This window comes from Acipenser ruthenus, chromosome 2 (assembly GCF_902713425.1).
Source record: "Acipenser ruthenus chromosome 2, fAciRut3.2 maternal haplotype, whole genome shotgun sequence".
Lineage (NCBI taxonomy): Eukaryota > Metazoa > Chordata > Actinopteri > Acipenseriformes > Acipenseridae > Acipenser > Acipenser ruthenus.
Genome location: NC_081190.1, coordinates 90,202,824 through 90,222,981, shown reverse-complemented (window position 1 = coordinate 90,222,981; position 20,158 = coordinate 90,202,824). Strand labels below are relative to the sequence as shown.

Sequence of the window (20,158 nt, the reverse complement as noted above, 5' to 3'; positions counted from 1 at the left end):
TCCTCACCTGGAAGTCCTGTGGTTTGTTGGAGAGCGGCTCCTTGGCACTGCTCCTCTTCTTCTTGATGCCATGGACAGGGAGCGTCGAGTTCTTCTTGGGCAGGGCAGGGGGCTCTTGCCCGGACGTCACCACAGCTGGCTCTGCCTCCTCAGCAATCTCCACTTGGTCCTCTGTCTCCTCTTCACCGCCGGTATCTGCCAAGAGAAACCATCACTGGTCAGGTGTCATAAGTGACCCTGAAACCACTTCTCTCTTGTATAAGGTATTGATTCCTTTTGAATGGAAGGCAGCCAAAGTAACAGGTCCTTCGATCGAACCAACATAATTTCTAGGGGGGTTCCACATTGATGATGGGGACGATAATGAGGCTTGGGAACCCTCTGATATGAAAAATAGTGAATTCTGGCCAACTCAGATATTTTGGATGGAAGGACTACCTAATAAAATAGCCCTCTGTCCAGAAACATTACTCCCTGTGGGAAACTCTCTCTGTAAAGGGGGACAGACTGCCATGTGTCCAGACTAATATGTGGATGTCAAAGATGTAGAACTAGGTTGTCACTATAAGAACCAAAACTGTGTCCTGCTTGTACCTATATGGTAAAGCATTGTATGATAATGTTTGAGCGTGCCCCTGATGATCCACAGGGATTATCCTTTTCCCATTTAAATGTTAAATTAGACTATGTACAGAGATTTGAATGTTTGGGATGAGACTCACCAGGTGAGATGGAGTCATTTGGGAAAGTTAGAATGCAAAGATGGGAAACCTGCTACCACAGTTCAGGTATCCTGCAGGTATCAGGTACTTGAGACTGTTACACACACTTGTGATGCTCAGCGCTGGATTCTGGACCCTGTGGTGGCTTTTAAGGAACCTTTAAGAACTGAACCAGAAAAGGATTTCCGATCCCTATCTGTAAAAGTAGTAGGATTTTCATGGTACCAGAAAAATATGTTTTAACAACCAAGGTGAAACTCACTGACAGACCAGGTGCTCTAACTCAAGGCCCCTTATCTTTTATTTTTTTTATCTTAACAAGTGAGAGGAACTCCGTGGTACATGAAAATATTATTTGTTTTAGAGAAAACCTCATACTGTAGATCCTTCTCTTAGAAATGTGGGAGAAAGCCTGGTACTGCATATTATTAGTTTTAGGGAGTAGGCAACATTTGTGGCTGATGGTGGAGGTAATTGTGGCTTGACAGCAGGAATGGAGGGCATCCATTGATTGTTCAGTCCTCCTGGCTGGTAAGTGGATTGCACTGGTAAGTGGATTGCAACAGTGAGGCGAATTGGGCATTTCAGTTTGAACACAAATCTCTGTGTAAAATTGATGACATTTTTTTTTTAATGTAAAAAAAACAATAAAAACAGGGGTCTAAGTTTCTAAGCAAGATCTGTTAAATTCTTTTTATCGAAATCTCTTCTCCAATTGCAGGGACAGTCCTGTAGGATTTCACATTGAGTGTGAAAGTGAAGTAAAGTGTGAACTTTGCTGCTTATGGCAGATCTGACCAGCTGGCTGGCTATAAGCCCTTACTAACCCATCCTTACTGTCCATCCTTAAACCAGCACGTCACTGCTCCAATATAAACACCAGCTACTCTCCTCCCCAACCTCAATTGTCAGCGTAATTTCAGTCAAACTACCAGCTGAGAGATGTCCAGAAGAATTTCTAAACAGCACCAGGTTCCCCAAATTGGGAGAGCGAGCACCAAAACCAACAATTCTGTGAAACATGCTTATGTCACCTGTTGTATTCACTCATAATAGGTTATTTTCAAATCCCAAAAGTTGTCCTGACTCAATGATCAATTATATAAAATAATGCAGTTTGCATTTTGTGCTTTCCCAGCAACACAATGAGGCACATCCAACTATTAAAATAAATGTGAATGCTGTTCTCTGCTAATTTGGGTTTGTCACAAAGACGGCCGGAGTGGGTGGCGTCAGACCAGAAGCAGGAAATAAACAGACAGAGAGGTGTGGTTTGGTGGAGCTGAGCGAATGCTTTCGCTCAGCATTTAATAAACAGCACAGAAAATAAAAGGTTTGAACCAAAAACACAGGACACGGCACTTGCGCCAAAATAAATAGACAAACAAAACGTACTAAACACTTAAACAGACAGACGAACAAACACGGTGAGTGAAAACACTTATTATTTACTTATATTTACTTTTCTCCTTCTCTCTCTCCCGTTCTCCACTCACCGAACACCCAACCCTGAGTGAAAGAACGTGCATCTATATATACTGTTGTGCTGGGATTCAATTACTAATTAATTATTCACTTGAATCCCAGCATGTGAATTAATTCTGTGCAACCCCGTGCTCACCTATTACATTTAACCAGCACGTGAAGTGATTTGTGCCCTCCTCGTGCCTAAATACAAATCTACCTTTTTAAATCACACATGAAACACAGACCCGTTTATATCCCGTGTACCAATCTATACACCAACATTAACACATGCACGCAACATACAACACATAATATGCACACAGGGGCGGGGCACATTGCCACAGGGTTGTATGAATTTTACCAAAATAATCTACAGCTGCAATGCAGCACATTCATGTTTGGCACTGACAATTGTTTCTGCTCTTCCATTAAGCATTTTATTGATTTAGATTTTTATTACATGAGAGTACCTGTTATTTACTTCATGCTAACATTGGACTCAGCTTTCCCCAAGATAAAGTAAGATGGTAGTGGTGGGGACCAACCAAGATGTAGCTTTGTTGTAATATATGAGCGCTTTTCCTCCATCAGATAACGTGGATTTCCTATTGGCTTGGTGTTGATGGCTGAAGTATGATGCTGGCTTCAGGGATCAGTCTGTTTGCGGCACATCACTCTCTGGTGCATTAACAAACTTTTTATTGAAATACATTGCCACGGAAAAGGGATCCGAAGGGATTGCGCTTACCTGTGACAGTGTCGAGCTCAGCAGAGGCATGCTGGGCTTCGGGGGGAGCAGGAGGGGGGAACACCGGAGCTGTCCCTGGGGGAGCGATGTAGGAAACCTGCAGGTTGAGTGTGGCCTGTGGATAAAGCAACAGAGGCTGGATTAGAAGCCAGTCAAGAGGAGACATTCTCACTATAAGAGTAGAAGCAATGATCCATTGCGGACATTAAGTTGTGGGTGGTGTAGTGTCTCTAACTACACTGTAGTTACACTGTAATTGCATGTCATTACAATTACACAGTCATTACAATTAAGTACAATGTAGTTACAAAAGACATCAGCAACTGACAATATTTTAAAGTCTGTGATTAAACATGTCGTGGCATTGTAACTACACAACCATATGTCTCATTACTGTCTCATTACTGTCTTATTACAGTGTGGTTATATTGTAGTTAAGGACACTTTGTGTACAGTTGCAGAGTTAGGTAACAACTTTGTCCCTATTGTGATTTAAGTAAATCCAAGAAACAGGAATTAAAAACTCTTGTCGGAATTGTCCACTATCGCTTAAATTGTTAAAAGAAATCACTTAAGAAATCCAACATCTCCTAATTTCTGTGGGACTGCCTCCTTAGTGTATTTTTGTCTTTAAAAGTAAGTGACAATACGTTCGGGTCTAGTTTATTATTCAAATGGCTGCAGTACTTAGATCAATTGAATAGACTCTATGGCCCCCTGTTCAGGATTTATGAGTAAGTGTAAATGTATAACATTCCTATTAAAACCCTGCAGTTCATGGACAAGCACTTCTTCAAGCATAATCTTTATTTTTCTCCCCAGTGCTGCGTGATAAAAATAATAATAGCCACTTTAAAATGACATGCTGTTAATTACTATCTTTCTGTATGAAACGAAGACCTACAGGTGTCTGAAATAGCTTTTTAACATAATAGTTGTGCAGCATTAAGGACTACACTGCTGCATTACCCTGAGCTTTATCACAGTGGCGATGTACTCACTATCTAGCAACAGACCATAGCAAACCTGCCTCATCCAAAGTGAACTTTCAGCACTAATTAATCAATAAACATTCTGACAACCTGCAGTTACCCAGTGGAGGAGGTCTGCCTAGCATGTCCTAAACTGACTCCTCCCATAACAGATTATCCAATCAGAAGTCAGAAGACGTTGCATTCTCTTCTATGCAGCAAGGTAGAGCTGTGGATGGAGTTGATTTAACAAAACAACGGGACTGCAGGATGGAAAGCAATGGTTTATTTTATATTATTGGATAATACTTAAAAAGTTCACTTTGTGGTCCAAACCAGAAATGAACAACTCAGATGTTTCATTTGGGGCTTGTGAGAGTAGCGCAAAGTTGATTCTTATAATTTTTGAAAATGCAAATGAAAAGGTTTTTTAAAGCTAATGACAATTTGAAGTAAATAGCTTTGAGAATCTAGCCCAAAGTTTTATTGGTTGTTACTTCCTTTGAAATTATTCATTTCCTCTTCTCCATACCATTACCCTAATTATTCTTGCTTCTCCCTGACTCACCCAACCTCCCCACCTCCACACAGGATGACCACTCACACACAGCAGAGTCCCACCCATCGCCAGTCAGACAGTGGCATGGGCATTACTCACCAGTCAACTGAGCTGGGAAGAACCCAACCACACTGCCCAATGCACTCTGTACCAAGATACACACAACTACAGTACTTGACAATCTAATCCAGGAGTAAGCAGCTCTGTCCTGGAGTCCCATACCATTCTAGATTTTCTATTTATTATAGTATTGAAATCAGTCAATCAATCTTTTTCTTATATAACTCATTTTGTGATAAATTGCCTCAAAGCGCTTTACAGTTAAAAACAATTTTGAGGAATTAGTAAAAGACAAGATGGCAAAATACCCCTTAAAATGACACATGCTAAATTAGAAAAATGTGTTTGTAATCTTATTTTAAAAAGCAGCGAGAGACGGTGCCTCCCATACAAATCATGGCAACTTAGAGACTCGAAAGCTGAACGCTCTGCCACCTGCCTTCTTTCTCTTTATCCATGGAATACTGAACAAACCTTAATCCTGTGATCTAGGGACTTATCAGGCAAGCAAATCAATTAGATATAGGGGCGCAAGGCCATTTAAAGGTATGTAAGTTGAGCTGAGAGGCTATAAAGATCCTTGTCTAAATGGTCCCAGCACTTGGAAAGGCTGCTAGCTCTTTAGCTCCACCTTCTGGGTGGATATTATGACACACATCTTCCAGCTTTGTATAACATGGTAGCTACTAAGCTAAAGGACCCATACAACATTTTACCATAGTAAATGTGCGACGCATTTTTGCAGTTTACAAACATGTCATAGTTAATTACAATGTTATTATGCATAGTTACAATGTACTTAATGTGTACATTTTTACACAATATAACCCTAACCCTAACTCTAAACCTAACCCTTTTCTGATACAATTGTGTACTTGCATATATCGTACAAAAAGATGTACACATTAAGTACCTTGTAACTGTGCATAATAACATTAATTGTGTAAGTATACGAGTAATTACTAAGTAATTACTATGTAAATACACAGTAATTAGAGACTCTTAATGTCAAGTGTTTCTGAATTAGCTTACCCCTGTGCTCTGTTTCTTGTTGTCCAGTAGAGGCACATGGTAACTGGCAGCCAGATTCTGTGAACTGAGCACATCTCGGAGGGACACACTGGCTTCTCCCAGAAACCTGTCGAAACAAAATACCTTTTAATTAAAAAATCATTTGCTTTTCACTATGAATGACAAAATATTTGGGTAACACATTATATTAAGTGGCTCGAATTATTGTGTAATTACATAGCAGTTAGTTAGTTAATTACAATTTTATTATACATAGTTACAATGTACTTAATATGTAATTTTTTGCATGATATAACCCTAACCCTAACCCTAATTCTATACCTAACCCTAACCTAACCCTTTTCTGATACACATGTGTACTTACATATATCATGCAAAACGATTTACATGTAAAGTACATTGTAACTTTGCATAATAACATTTTAATTATGTATAAGTACACATGTATTTACCATGTACAAACACAGTAATCTGAGACACAATGTAAAGTGTTACCAATATTTGTTTGGTTAAAATGACGACTGTCATTTTCAGAGTATAATGCACATTATAAACCTGTCAGATGAATATAACAGGCATGCTGTCTTCTGATTGGTTACTGTAGAGGAAATGAATGGCCACGGAATGCAGTCAGAATGTCCACATAGCCATCACTGATAAAGTACAGTAAGGTATCAATCCGCCAAAAAGAACATCTAGTATAACTGTCAACTTTCAGAACCACAACAAACCCATGAAATAACGGCTCACAAAAAGAGTCTCTAAAAAAATACTGGCTCCATCTCTATCCAACAAACGAGAATGGTCTTCACATCTTTCCAATGTCTTAACTCTGCAATTATTGATGTCCACCAGCCGTCAATAGCTGAAAATCAGTAGCAAACCTTCCAACAGACTGCAAACCTGCAAAAGCACATTCAAAAACCGAAGTCCAATGCTTTGCTCCACCCTCAGAAATCGCAGCCACGAACATACCCACTGTGATTCAAAACTGCACTTTCACAGGAAACTTGCAATTTAACTTAAAATAAACTTAAAAAAAACAATTAACTTAAAAAAAAAAAAAAAAAAAATATTTTAATTACTATTTTAATTCCTTTCTTTTAAGAATTAATTAATTTGTTTACTGTTATAGAATGAATTTGTTGTATTTACCTATTTAAAACTGTAACTTATCTTTTCAAAAATGCAGACGAAACACAACGGTTTTAAATGTTTTCCCTGTCTAAATAAATTAATAACTAAACTGTATTGTAGCGTTCTGTGCTATGGGGATGAGACAGACTCGGGAGAGACCAGATGAGGTTCCACGTACTTTTATTTTTTTTAATTTCTTTAATAACACAACGAAACCCTGTTTGGGCCGGGGTTCACGCCAAAATAACAAATAGCTGTCTCTCTCTCTTTTACACCGCAGACTCACCGACAAGCACTCTCTCAGCCGGTACTCTGTCTCTCGTAATCGCTCTCCAGTCAGACATTCACACGCATTCTCCCGCTCGCGGCTTCCCCCCCCTCCTACTTATAGCCTCTGGGGGAACCGCCCACTGCACACACACGCATGCACTCACGCAGACACACACCAACGGCGTGCCCCGTACCCTCACAATACATGGAACCTTAAACAGGACGTAACAAACAAGACAAACACAATGTCCAGGATGCTGCCATCGCCAGGGTCGTTACACAGCCCCCCCCTTAGTCCCTCGTCCCCGAGGGAAGAACAAAGTCTCGAAAACGACCCGGGAGGCGATGCTGTCTTTGCGGGCGGGAGCCCTGCGTGGAGGACGGGCTCCTGTCAGCCACAGGGGACAGGGAAACTGAACCGTCGGGGGAGGAACCCTCAGCCCTGGGGGTGGGGGGACTGTTAGGGCGGGGTGGATCAGGAGGGGGCAGGAGAGGACTGTCAGGAGCTGCTGGGTCGGATGGTGCTGGGTGTTGTCCCAGGTAGGGGGCCAGCCGATCCCGGTGTAGCACTACCTTGCGTCCTCTGTGAGGTAGCTGCACCCGGTAGGCCACGTCCCCGATCCTCTCCAGGACATGGCAAGGACCAAGCCAGTGGCTGTCCAATTTGGGGCAACGGCCCCGCTGTCTCTTGGGGCTGAAGACCCACACGAGCTCCCCGGCGGTGAAGTGGCGCCCCCGTACTCGGAGGTCATAGTTCCGCTTCTGCCGTACCCCAGCCCGGGGGTACACTGGGGGCATCTGGGGGACGACCAAAAGCTAGCTCCGCAGGAGTGCGCAGCTCACGCCCCAGCATGAGCAGGGCAGGGGTGCAGGCGGTGGAATCCTGGACAGCAGAGCGGCAGGCCAACAGCACGACAGGCAGGTGGGTGTCCCAGTCCCGCTGGTGGGTGGCGGTGGTGACAGCCAGCTGTACGGCCAGCGTGCGGTTGAACCTCTCCACCAGTCCGTCGCTCTGAGGGTGCAGAGGGGTGGTCCGTGTCTTCTTGATGCCCAGGCGCCGGCACATCCCGGCAAAGACCCGGGACTCAAAGTTGCGCCCTTGGTCGGAATGCAACTCTTGAGGGACCCCGAACCGGCTGAAGAACCCCTCCAGCAGTGCTTCAGCGATCGTCTCTGCCTCCTGGTCTGGCAAAGCGTACGCCTCTGGCCACTTAGTGAAGTAATCGAGGGCCACCAGAACGAACCGGTTCCCCCTCTCTGAGCGTGGAAAGGGGCCTAGTACGTCCACGGCAACCCTCTCCATAGGCCCCCCGACCTGGTACTGCTGGAGTGGGGCGTGCGACCGGCCCTGGGGTCCTTTCCGGGCAGTGCAGATGTCACAGCGTCGGCAGTGGTCCTCCACGTCTCGCCTGCACTGCCCCCAGTAGAACGACTGGCGGAGCCGCCTCAGGGTCTTCGTCACTCCAAAATGACCAGTGCCTGGGGTCCCATGATGGGCCTCTAGCACCTCCTGGCGCATCGCCCCCGGGACAACCACCTGCCACCTCACCTCCCCCGTGGCGGGCACCTTCCACTGCCGCTGAAGGACTCTGTCACGCAAGGCCAACCCGCTCCACTGAGCCCACAGCCCCCGAGTGGCGGTGGAAAAAGGGGCCACCTCCTCCCAGGGAGGCCTTCGCTGCTCCTCTAGCCAATGTAGTATGGGGCGGAGGTCCGGGTCTCGGTCCTGATGGGCTCTCCAATCCACCCTCTCAGCCGATACTGCCACCCGGCATTGCTCTTCCCCCCGGCGGGACAGCTCTGCTTCCCTCTCCTCCTTTCTGCTGCAATGGGCGCATCCCTCCCGGGCACAGGGAGGACGGGACAGCGCGTCCGCATTGGCGTGCTTCTCACCAGCCCGGTGTTGGATCCGGTACTGAAACGCCTGGAGCTGCTCGATCCAACGGGCGACCTGTCCCTCCGGCTCCCGGAACGTCAGGAGCCACTGCAGGGCAGCGTGGTCTGTGCGAATGGTGAAGGGGAGCCCGCAGAGATAGTGGCGGAAGTGGCGGACCCCCTCCACCACCGCAAGCAGCTCCCGTCGGGTGACGCAATACCGGCGCTCTGCCTTGCTGAGCGACCGGCTAAAATACGCCACCACATGCTCCCCTTCTGGACCCGGCTGGGATAAGACAGCCCCGATCCCCTCGTTGCTTGCATCTGTGTCCAGCAGGAAGGGAGAACGGACATCCGGGGGAGCCAGCACCGGGGACTGGCACAGCGCATGTTGCAGGGAGGCGAACGCCTCCTGGCACGCCGGGGTCCACTCAAAGGGCTTGTCTTTCCTCAGGAGGCGGTGCAGGGGGGCAGCGATGGTGGCAAAGCCCTGCACAAACCTGCGGTAGTAGGACGCAAGCCCTAGGAAGCTTCTAACCTGCCGGGGGTTGACGGGAATAGGCCAGTCCCTCACTGCGGTGACCTTGTCCACCTCTGTCTGGATCCCCTCTGCTCCCACTCGGTGCCCGAGGAACGAGACCTTCTGGCGCATCAGCTGGCACTTTTCAGAGTGCAGTTTTAGCCCCGCTTTCCTCACTCGCCGGAGCACCTCATGCAGGGAGGCCAGGGCGTCCTGGAAGGTCCCTCCGTGGACTAGCAGGTCATCCAGGTAGACCAGGCACTCCGAGGGGGGTACTCCGGCCAGCACCTTTTCCATGAGCCGCTCGAACGTTGCGGGGGCGTTGCAAAGTCCGAACGGCATCACAGTAAACTGCCACAGACCCCGTCCAGTGGAGAAGGCAGTCTTCGGCCGTGCAGAGGGATCCAGCGCAACCTGCCAGTAGCCGCTGCGGAGGTCCAGCGAAGAGAACCATCTAGAGCCGGCCACCAAGTCCAGGGACTCATCGATGCGGGGAAGGGGGTAGGAGTCCTTCTCCGTCACATCGTTCACTCGCCGGTAATCGACGCAGAAGCGCCACTTGCCGTCCTTCTTCCGCACCATGACTACCGGCGAGGTCCAGGGGCTGTCGGACGGCTCAATGATCCCCGCTGCCTTCATCTCCTCCAGCACCTGCTCTGTGGCTTCCTGGAGGGCGAGTGGTTGGCGGCGAGGGCGCTGCTTAATGGGGCGGTCGGCTCCCATCTCGATCTGGTGCTGCACCAGGTGTGTCCGCCTGTGACAAGAATGGCTGAGTGGGTGACGTCAGACCAGAAGACAGGAACACAAACGACAGAGAGATGTGGAGTTTGGTGGAGCTGAGCGAATGCTTTCGCTCAGCATTTAATGAATAAACAGACAGAAAATAAACGTTTGTAACAAAACACAAAAAACAGGACACGGCACTTGCGCCAAAATAAACAGACATACAAAACGACTAACCACTAAACAGACGGTGCAGGACAGACGAACAAACACGGTGAGTGAAAACACTTATCTTTACGATTTTACTTTACTTTTACTTTATAATACCCTCCGTCTCCTAACCCGTTCTCCACTCACCGAACACCAACCCCCAGTGAGTGAAAACATGCAGCTTTTATGCAGTTGTACCGAGATTCGATTGCTAGTCAATCATTCAATTGGAATCTCGGTACAACTGCACGTGAATTAATTAAAGTGCAATTCCCCGTGCTCACATATTACTTTTTACTTGCACGTGATGTGATGTGCCATCCCCGTGCCTAAATACAAATATCCAATTTACACACACGTGAAACACAGACCGCTTATATCCCGTGTACCAATGCCTATACACCAACATTTACACACAACACGTAACATATAACCCACACAGGGGGGGCACTTTGCCACATATACCCCCCCTTGTGCAACGCACACATGGCCTCAACGGCCACCTCCCCCCTTAAATACCCAGCAGTCCAGGCAAAAGTCTCGGGCTGGGAAGGGAGGCTTCAGTGGGCCCATGGCTGGAAATGCTGTCAGCTCCCCTGCCGGTAGTGGCACGGCTGACAGCATGCTGGTCCCGTCCTGCAGCGAAAAAGCTGCGGGGGCAGGTGGTCCCCCGACCTCCCCCTTCTTCATAGCCGGCAGCTCCCTCCTGTGGGGCTCCGGCCACAAGAACTCCTGCAGCGAAACTGCTGCTGGGGAAAGTGGTCTCCAGACCTCCTCCCCCTTCTTCGTGGCCGGCAGCTCCCCTTTCTGGGGCTCCGGCCACCGTACTCCCTGCGGAGGTACGGGCAGCAGAGGCAGCTCCAGCTCCTCTGCTCCTGGCGGTGGTGGTGGTGGAGGCAGAGGCAGCTCCAGCTCCTCTGCTCCTGGCGGTGGTGGAGGCAGAGGCAGCTCCAGCTCCTCTGCTCCTTGCAGTGGTGGTGGCGGAGGCAGCGGCAGCTCCTGCTCCTCTGCTCCTTGCGGTGGTGGTGGTGGAGGCAGAGGCAGCTCCAGCTCCTCTGCTCCTGGCGGTGGTGGAGGCAGAGGCAGCTCCAGCTCCTCTGCTCCTGGCGGTGGTGGAGGCAGAGGCAGCTCCAGCTCCTCTGCTCCTGGCGGTGGTGGAGGCAGAGGCAGCTCCAGCTCCTCTCCCTCGGGTGGTGGAGGCAGAGGCAGCTCCTGCTCCTCTCCCTCGGGTGGTGGTGGAGGCAGAGGCAGCTCCTGCTCCTCTCCCTCGGGTGGTGGAGGCAGAGGCAGCTCCTGCTCCTCTCCCTCGGGTGGTGGTGGAGGCAGAGGCAGCTCCTGCTCCTCTCCCTCGGGTGGTGGTGGAGGCAGAGGCAGCTCCTGCTCCTCTCCCTCGGGTGGTGGTGGAGGCGCTGCCGGCTCCTCCGACAGCGGGGGTAGGGCTGGTGGCGGGCGTCTCCGCTGGGCTCCCTTCAGCAGCAAAAACAGCGGCTGCTGTGGAGCCCGAGCTTCACGCCCTCGTCCCTCCCAAAAAAAAATAGAGGTTTGGGCCTTCAGCTCCTCCCCTCCGGACACAGGACGCACCGACTCCTCCCTCTCGGGCCGTGGACGCACCGACTCCTCCCTCTCGGGCCGTGGACGCACCGACTCCTCCCTCTCGGGCCGTGGACGCACCGACTCCTCCCTTTTGGGCCGTGGACGCACCGACTCCTCCCTCTTGGGACGTGGACGCACCGACTCCTCCCTCTTGGGACGTGGACGCACCGACTCCTCCCTCTTGGGACGTGGACGCACCGACTCCTCCCACTCGGGCTGTGGACGTTCGGGCTCCTCCCACTCAGGCGCAGGACGTTCGGGCTCCTCCCACTCAGGCGCAGGACGTTCGGGCTCCTCCCACTCAGGCGCAGGACGTTCGGGCTCCTCCCACTCAGGCGCAGGACGTTCGGGCTCCTCCTCCCCTGGCTCCTGCTCTGGGCAGTCCTCGTCCTCATGCCCATATGCAATGCACATGGTGCACCACCTTGGCTCCCTCTGCTTCCTCCTCATTTTTCCCCCTCTCTGCCTCCTTCTGCTCACCTTCCTCCTTTGGGCTGGTTCCTCCTGCTCTTCCTGGAAGGGGCAGACAGCCACCGTGTGCCCATACACCCCGCAGGCAAGGCACCAACCTTGGTCCTCCAACCTGCCGAGGAGATCCTCCAGCTCACTGCAGCCGTCTCTCCAGTTCCAGCCTTCCATTTTTTTTTTTTTTTTTTTTTACACAAAAAAAAAAACTGCGGTTCCCGCTCTGGCCTGAGCCCTGGAGGCGCTGTTATCCCACTTCTGACACCACGTGTGACAAGAATGGCTGAGTGGGTGACGTCAGACCAGAAGACAGGAACACAAACGACAGAGAGATGTGGAGTTTGGTGGAGCTGAGCGAATGCTTTCGCTCAGCATTTAATGAATAAACAGACAGAAAATAAACGTTTGTAACAAAACACAAAAAACAGGACACGGCACTTGCGCCAAAATAAACAGACATACAAAACGACTAACCACTAAACAGACGGTGCAGGACAGACGAACAAACACGGTGAGTGAAAACACTTATCTTTACGATTTTACTTTACTTTTACTTTATAATACCCTCCGTCTCCTAACCCGTTCTCCACTCACCGAACACCAACCCCCAGTGAGTGAAAACATGCAGCTTTTATGCAGTTGTACCGAGATTCGATTGCTAGTCAATCATTCAATTGGAATCTCGGTACAACTGCACGTGAATTAATTAAAGTGCAATTCCCCGTGCTCACATATTACTTTTTACTTGCACGTGATGTGATGTGCCATCCCCGTGCCTAAATACAAATATCCAATTTACACACACGTGAAACACAGACCGCTTATATCCCGTGTACCAATGCCTATACACCAACATTTACACACAACACGTAACATATAACCCACACAGGGGGGGCACTTTGCCACACCGCCCCACGTCATCCGAGGCGGTAGCGAAACTGTGGCGATACTCATACACCAGTTCCCACAGCTGGCGACGCTAGAACTGCAGGAGGGCGGCTGTACATGCTGGCGAGCATTGCGGCCTGAGGGTGGGCGTGTTGGCTGGCGAGCGTTGCGGCCTGAGAGTGGCCATGTTGGCTGGCGAGCGCTGGCACCTGAAGGCGGCTGTGCAAGCAGTAGCTCCTTCCGGAGTGGGGGCCGTCGAGACGCTGTATTGTCCCTGATGAGACTGGCGCATGATGGAGCCCGGGGGTGTGCTGAGGTCTCCCGTCTCATGGCGGCGGTCCGTTGTGTCCCCTGGCAACATGTTCCCCCCACACCGCATATTCTCTCTCCCGTGATCGGCACGGGGCCCATATCGGGGCTTAACGTCACGCTCTCTTGTCAGACACACGCTCAGTTCAGCAACCAATGTCCCATAGCTACTACAGCCATTTAGATCGACGGTGGTTAAACAATGTAAAGCCTCTTCTTCTAAACAAGCAATTAAATTACTGGCTTTCTCTCTGTCTGTCCAGTTGTTTACCATTGCCATCATTTCAAACTGCTTTACAAAGTCTCGCCAATCGGCCTTACCGTTGTACTGCAAACGGCTGTAATAAACCCCCTTGTTGACATTCTGCTGCAGGGCGGGCGTGTCCGATGGTGACGCTGCCTCCTCCTTGACGCGCACTTGCGCTCCTCCTATCTCTGTGGCTGATGAGGTCCTTGCGGCGGCCGAAGAATCTCCTTCTCCCTCGATGACGATGGCGCAGTGCCCCTCAGCCTGCGGAGCAGTCTGTCTGTCTCCCAGCTCCGCCATCTTGATCCCTCTTTCCTCTTTCGCCCAAGGGTTCTTGCTCCTCCCTCGCTCCATGTTCTCTCCTCCCCATGCAGCGCCCATTCTCGGGTAGCTCCTGACCCTCAGCTCAGCGACCAGCTCCTCCAGTCTGGCTCGCAGCTCGTCTTCTCTCATCTCTCTCGCGTCCGCCATCTTCTCCCTCTTGCTTCTGTTTCACCCCTCGTGACAGGCGCTGTACAAATCCCACTTCTGAAACACCAATGTAGCGTTCTGTGCTATGGGGATGAGACAGACTCGGGAGAGACCAGATGAGGTTCCACGTACTTTTATTTTTTTAATTTCTTTAATAACACAACGAAACCCTGTTTGGGCCGGGGTTCACGCCAAAATAACAAATAGCTGTCTCTCTCTCTTTTACACCGCAGACTCACCGACAAGCACTCTCTCAGCCGGTACTCTCTCTCGTAATCGCTCTCCAGTCAGACATTCACACGCATTCTCCCGCTCGCGGCTTCCCCCCCTCCTACTTATAGCCTCTGGGGGAACCGCCCACTGCACACACACGCATGCACTCACGCAGACACACACCAACGGCGTGCCCCGTACCCTCACAATACATGGAACCTTAAACAGGACGTAACAAACAAGACAAACACAATGTCCAGGATGCTGCCATCGCCAGGGTCGTTACAGTATTTTGATTTTTTAATGTTTGGTTTGTTTATTAAGAAAAAATAGTTCCATTTGCTGTTCACAGGCGGAATTATAACGTTGAAGAACCGCAGCAGCAGCACCGGACGGGCACCGATTACGCCTTGGGCCTTCAACTATCCCAGCCGGGGCATAACGGCCAGGGAATGCCCTGCCTGTCGGTCATTGTTGCTTAAATCCTGCAGTTTTGATAATTGTTGATAATTTCCTTTAATAAAGAAACAAATGTTTAAGTAAATAAACATCTTGCATAGATTGTTTCAATCCATTTTCTGCCATACTAGAAACTGAGAATGATACAATTTAAATGACAACGTTGGTTTCTGTTATGAGAAATTCAATGAAACCAAGAGAGTCTATGACTTGTTTGCAATACTGGGGTTGCCTCAGAAGCATAATAATAATCTGCAGGGACTCAGCAAAGCAGAATAAGCCTTCCTCAGAGCGCTTTAATAGTCACTATAACTAGGGGTCTACTTAAATCGCGGTAAATTTACGTATTTTTCACGGGTATGTTGCGGAATAAAATTAGGATTTCGCGGACATGTTTAAACATTAAATAAACCTAAGTAGACAGTATTTCAGAACACTATAAAGCCTAAAAATAGTGGTACTTGCTTCCTTACTAAAAGTGCTGGCATTTGTTAAAGGCAAGTATGCAGCATCCCTTGCAGTTGACTTGTCTATACATTGAGACTGCACGTCTGCATCCACTGAATTGGTTGGAAGTTAAGGCAAAGCTTTGCCAAGTTATACAGATGTGGAAATCGATTAGAAACAGCCCAAAAACTCGGTTACACAAGGGCGGGCATCTGGCATACTTTAATGAAGTCAATGTATGCAGCACGTTCGTTGTCATGTTATTTGTCCCATCCAATAATTTATTTTATTAGTACCGAGTCAAAACAAAGAGAATGTGGATATTCGGGTCTAAAATTCCAACTGTAAGCAGCAGGTTGAAGCGAGGTGGCTGTGCTGGATCGTTTTAGTACTGATTTAACTTGCAGACAGGAATACTTCTTGTCTGCGCTGACTTTCCAGTTTGGTTTCTGAAAGCTGTTTATTTTACGTTCTGTTCAGCAGCCTCTGAAGTAGCCTTTTGTTTAATGTGTGATTCTGAAGCTAAATAGCGATCGATCGTATTTTCTCCGAATACACATTAAGATATGGAAAACAATGACCTCAGTCTGCATGTAGTTTATTTGGGAAATATCTTGAAACGATCATCAGCCGAAATATAGTTTGCTTTCTTTGTCGTCCATTTGTACTATTTTCCCTCCAATGTTGAAAACTAGATTTTAGCAACCTAAATCAAAACAATGCAGCACCAACTTTGTCCCCACCCCCTACTGCACAGTACAGGTCACATAAAAGCAGTAAAGACGCACTGATAGGCTGATTAAAACGTTGACATTTGAATAGTAAACAAGAACGTCAACTGCTTTGGGGAATTTATTTTGTAAATGTTACTTGTGGACATTTTTTGTTTGTTTTTTGCTTAAGTGCAGTGCACACGGGACGGCGAAGGAATAAAAATGGGCTATCTACAGAAGTAAGATATGGAGTTTGCTTCACTTAGGTTGCGCAGTAGTTCATTTAAACAAGTTTTCTTTTTTTCCTCTCCGTACTTGTTTGTATGGATTGGCCCCTAAGGGGTTAATTTCCCGGTGACCCCTCAATTTCACGATTTCCGCGAAACCCGCGAAATAGCGAATTAGGTAGGTCCCTAACTATAACCACATTTCTGATTAATCACATACTGATTCTATATATTGAACCCAGGGCTACTCTCTCACAGAAGGGTTATATAAAAGTATGTTCAATTGATCTAAACAATGGAGGATCTAAATACCACAATTACCTTCAAATTGTCGGATGTAGCTGGCTAAATAAAGAAATAAAATGAACCTAACTAACAACTACAACTATAACTAACAAACTATAGCTACCTTAAAATGACTAAAACACAAACTATTTCTCTCTCTATCTGTATCCTCCTTTCGCTTTCCTGTCACCCGTCACCTTCTCAGAACATCGAGCACATTCAGTCCTCGAGGGTATTACGTCACATAAACAGCGTTGCAGGATATTATTATTGTTATTTATTTCTTTTATTAAGAGTGTGCTGCTCTGAGTTTGCAGCGCGTTAATAGGGGTAACAACAAGCTTCCTCCGCATTACACAAAATTAGCATAACTGTATATGAACTTGTCTGTGATTCAAGTGCTATGCATACAGAAAACTGGTGTCGCGGACGGTAAGAATTTATCCGATTTTTTTCATTAAATAATTGCGTACACATTTTTTTAAAAAAAAAATTCACCCTAATTTGGAAAACAATTTCACCAATACTTCTGAAGACCTTTATAAATATCATGTTTTTACAACGTTGCCACAACATTGTGTAAAACACAGCCAAACCATAACACAGCCAAACAACATGTACAGAAAGTTCACCTTTCACTTAACTGTAACGTTCCTGCAACTTTACCCCAAACCAGAAACGTGTAAGAACGGCGACGTTGTGTTTGTCAACCAAATGGGAACCTTCCAGGAACGTTAGGAAAACATTTTGTGTTCGCTTTAACAGAGATTAGTGTTAGTGTGTTATTTTTTTGAAGTGTCTATTTGTAATTGTTGTTAACTGAGTAATTCATATACGTTTTATGTGTGTGTCAGAGTGAATTACTGGATAGGAAACAGGGTTAGTTAATAAGTGTGATGGCTTAATATTTGGTCGGTGGGAGGCGTATGTGGGCGGCTCCTGATTTCTACTGGAGTCCGCGGCACAGACTGATTGTGGCCCTGGCCTGTTTCATGTTTGGTTGTTTTATTTAAGATATAGGGAGAGTGTATTGATTTTGAATTTCGCGGTTTTGCACTTTAATAAGTATTTTCTTTTTTATTTATTTATGTTCTTTTAATTTGGAGTTACTTAGCTTGTTGCGCACATTCGGGTGGGGGACGGTGTTAGTCTGGACCAAATGCTTCTGTGGCATACGGGGCTGCCCCTCATACGCCCTCCACGGGCTGTGCAGGAATGTGTGTGTGTGTGTGTGTGTGTGTTTCTCAAATAAAGGCTGCCAGGTTCACATACTGGATTGAGTACGGGTGAGTGAGGTTCAGACTGAGGGCCTGCTCTCTGTGGTGTATTCAGTGGCGAGCCTCGTTCGCTGCTACAGTATAAAAAACGACATTAGTCGTGGTCCTTCTTTTGCAGCCAGTGTCATCTTTATGGCACGTAAATGGTAAAGTGATGAAATGTCCCTGGCAGTGGACTGTCTCTGTTTAGCGCATGCAAGAACTTGCAGAATGGATGTTGAGAATTGTAAAAACGCATGTGAGAGCAAAACATTTAATGACATTTTTAACTTTCATAGCTGAAGTGGTGCTGGGGCTGCCTCGTCAAGCCCAAATAATGTGAATTCATTTTGCAAAAAAGTTACGATGGTTCTATATCTCGAGAGAGATGGGGCTGATTTCCTATGTTAATTCATGTTAATTTATTAATTTCCGCAGCGCCGCGATTAATTGCAGCGCTGCGGAAATCTTAGATTTCACTCACTTGCGATTTTACAACATTTGCACGCAGAGTTGCGAGAAAGATGAGAAAATTCACAAGATCTTTGAATATTTGCCCCTCAGTTTTCACAAATTACTTTTTGAAAGTTTTACATTTATTTATTTATTTTTACCACCACTGTTCCCATGGCTACACTATGCATTTACCATAGTTTGCTATGTTTTTTAATATGCTTTACCTTACCTCCCTGTGTTTACAACACTTACCTACTCTCTTTACTTCACTTGATTTTATTATACTTTACTATGAAACTTTTATAAGGGTAAACACACAGGCCAGGGCCAGCCTGAGTGAAGTGAGTGTCTGGGACAACCGTCCTACAGAGAGGCCTGATCACCATGTTGAACCGAAACTCACACTGTACTGATATATTAAAGAAGAGCAGGGTCTCACAAGCTGTAATAACTCCCTGTAAACACACAATTGGTAATAAATCACATTTTATTAAAACTGGCACAAAACTCAACTAACAGTTGTTATCCATAACTTTTAATTCTTGCGTAAAAAGTATAAGGAACTGCATCAGGCAGACGAAATGTCATGCTTTTATAAGTGTTAGGTTTCTCTGTGTTTATTTTGGGGAAGCAGCTCACTGGCACCTCTCCTGGGAATTCAGGGAGCCTGTAAAACTAAAATGGACAGGAGAGTTTCAGGAAGCCAGTGACCTCAGATAAGAAACATGGCATGCCAGTAATGTGAGTCACTTCCCAGATATCCTGCCCATTATATACACATCTCCAAGGCAAGCAGGCAGCCCTGGCAGACTCCCACACAACACTGCCAAAACCCGGTGAGACACTAATGCAACTCTGCCTTCCCAAGATCCCCCCCCCCCCCCCCTCCCCATTTTGTATTGTTGTCTTATTGAAAACAATACAAAATGTTTTAGTCAGATGGGCGAGACCATGAAGTGGGGCAGACAGGATGACATTACACAACCTGAGAAAAGTCTTGGAAACAGTGGAGATTTACTGGCTGGAATGGCTTGATCGTGCATTGGTTCATTGAGAAAGACCGATGAATGTTTTAGGGTACAAAAGGGTCTGATGATAACCTGGCTGGTACAAGAAGGTGAGGAAGGTCCTTCAAAGTGAAGAGAGAATGCACTATAATGAAGTTTCTATGATTTACAGTTTATGCAGATGGATCTCAAACTTGCAAATATTTTGCTAAAAGGTAACACCTGCTCTAGTTACTGCTTCTTTGAGAATGTTCCAGCCAGTACTCCTTTCATTATAATAACTAACATCCTTTCACACTAACACCCCTCAAAAATATACACAGATGGCTGACTGGGTTACCCCAACTGTATCCCCACCCCACCTTTAATCTGGACTGTCGGCTGCAGCCAATCTATGAGATCAGAGTCAAGGCACCAGTGTAACAGAACGGGGGCTGGACGTGAACTGGCAACCATTCGCACCACAAGCAATCGCTGTTCTATTCATGTTTTTATTTTTTTAGATATACACATGGTTACATACAGCTCCTCCAGGGAGGATATGCATGAAGGGTGTGTGAATCTAATTTTTGATGTTTATTGTTGGAGCAGTCTAAATATACTACTTGTGGTACCCAAAACCAGTGTGTTACTGCACTTTCCATTACTTTGGCATTTAGTCTGTAAGTCGCCTTGGATAAAGGAGTCTGCTAAATAAACAAATAATAATGCTCCTCCAATGTTGAGATAACATTCAGGAAGAAAATCCTGATCTTTCATTATTTCAGGTGGATAACCATAGATAACCAACTGGTCCCCTTTGCAGGCTCCACAGGTCGTGGAATAACA

At 47.1% G+C, this 20,158-nt stretch overlaps 1 protein-coding gene across 12 annotated transcripts in view; it reads right to left on the bottom strand.

The window, feature by feature from the left end:
• dysf (dysferlin, limb girdle muscular dystrophy 2B (autosomal recessive)) overlaps positions 1-20,158 on the bottom strand; it is a 143,610-nt gene that overhangs the window by 98,383 nt on the left and 25,069 nt on the right. For all 12 annotated transcript variants that reach the window (XM_059003626.1, XM_059003647.1, XM_034014296.3 and 9 more), the window contains exons 4-6: positions 5,560-5,665; positions 2,938-3,052; positions 8-195 (exon numbers count right to left, since the gene is read on the bottom strand). In XM_059003626.1, coding sequence (XP_058859609.1) covers positions 8-195; positions 2,938-3,052; positions 5,560-5,665 — 409 coding nt within the window. The remainder of the gene's footprint in view (positions 1-7; positions 196-2,937; positions 3,053-5,559; positions 5,666-20,158) is intronic.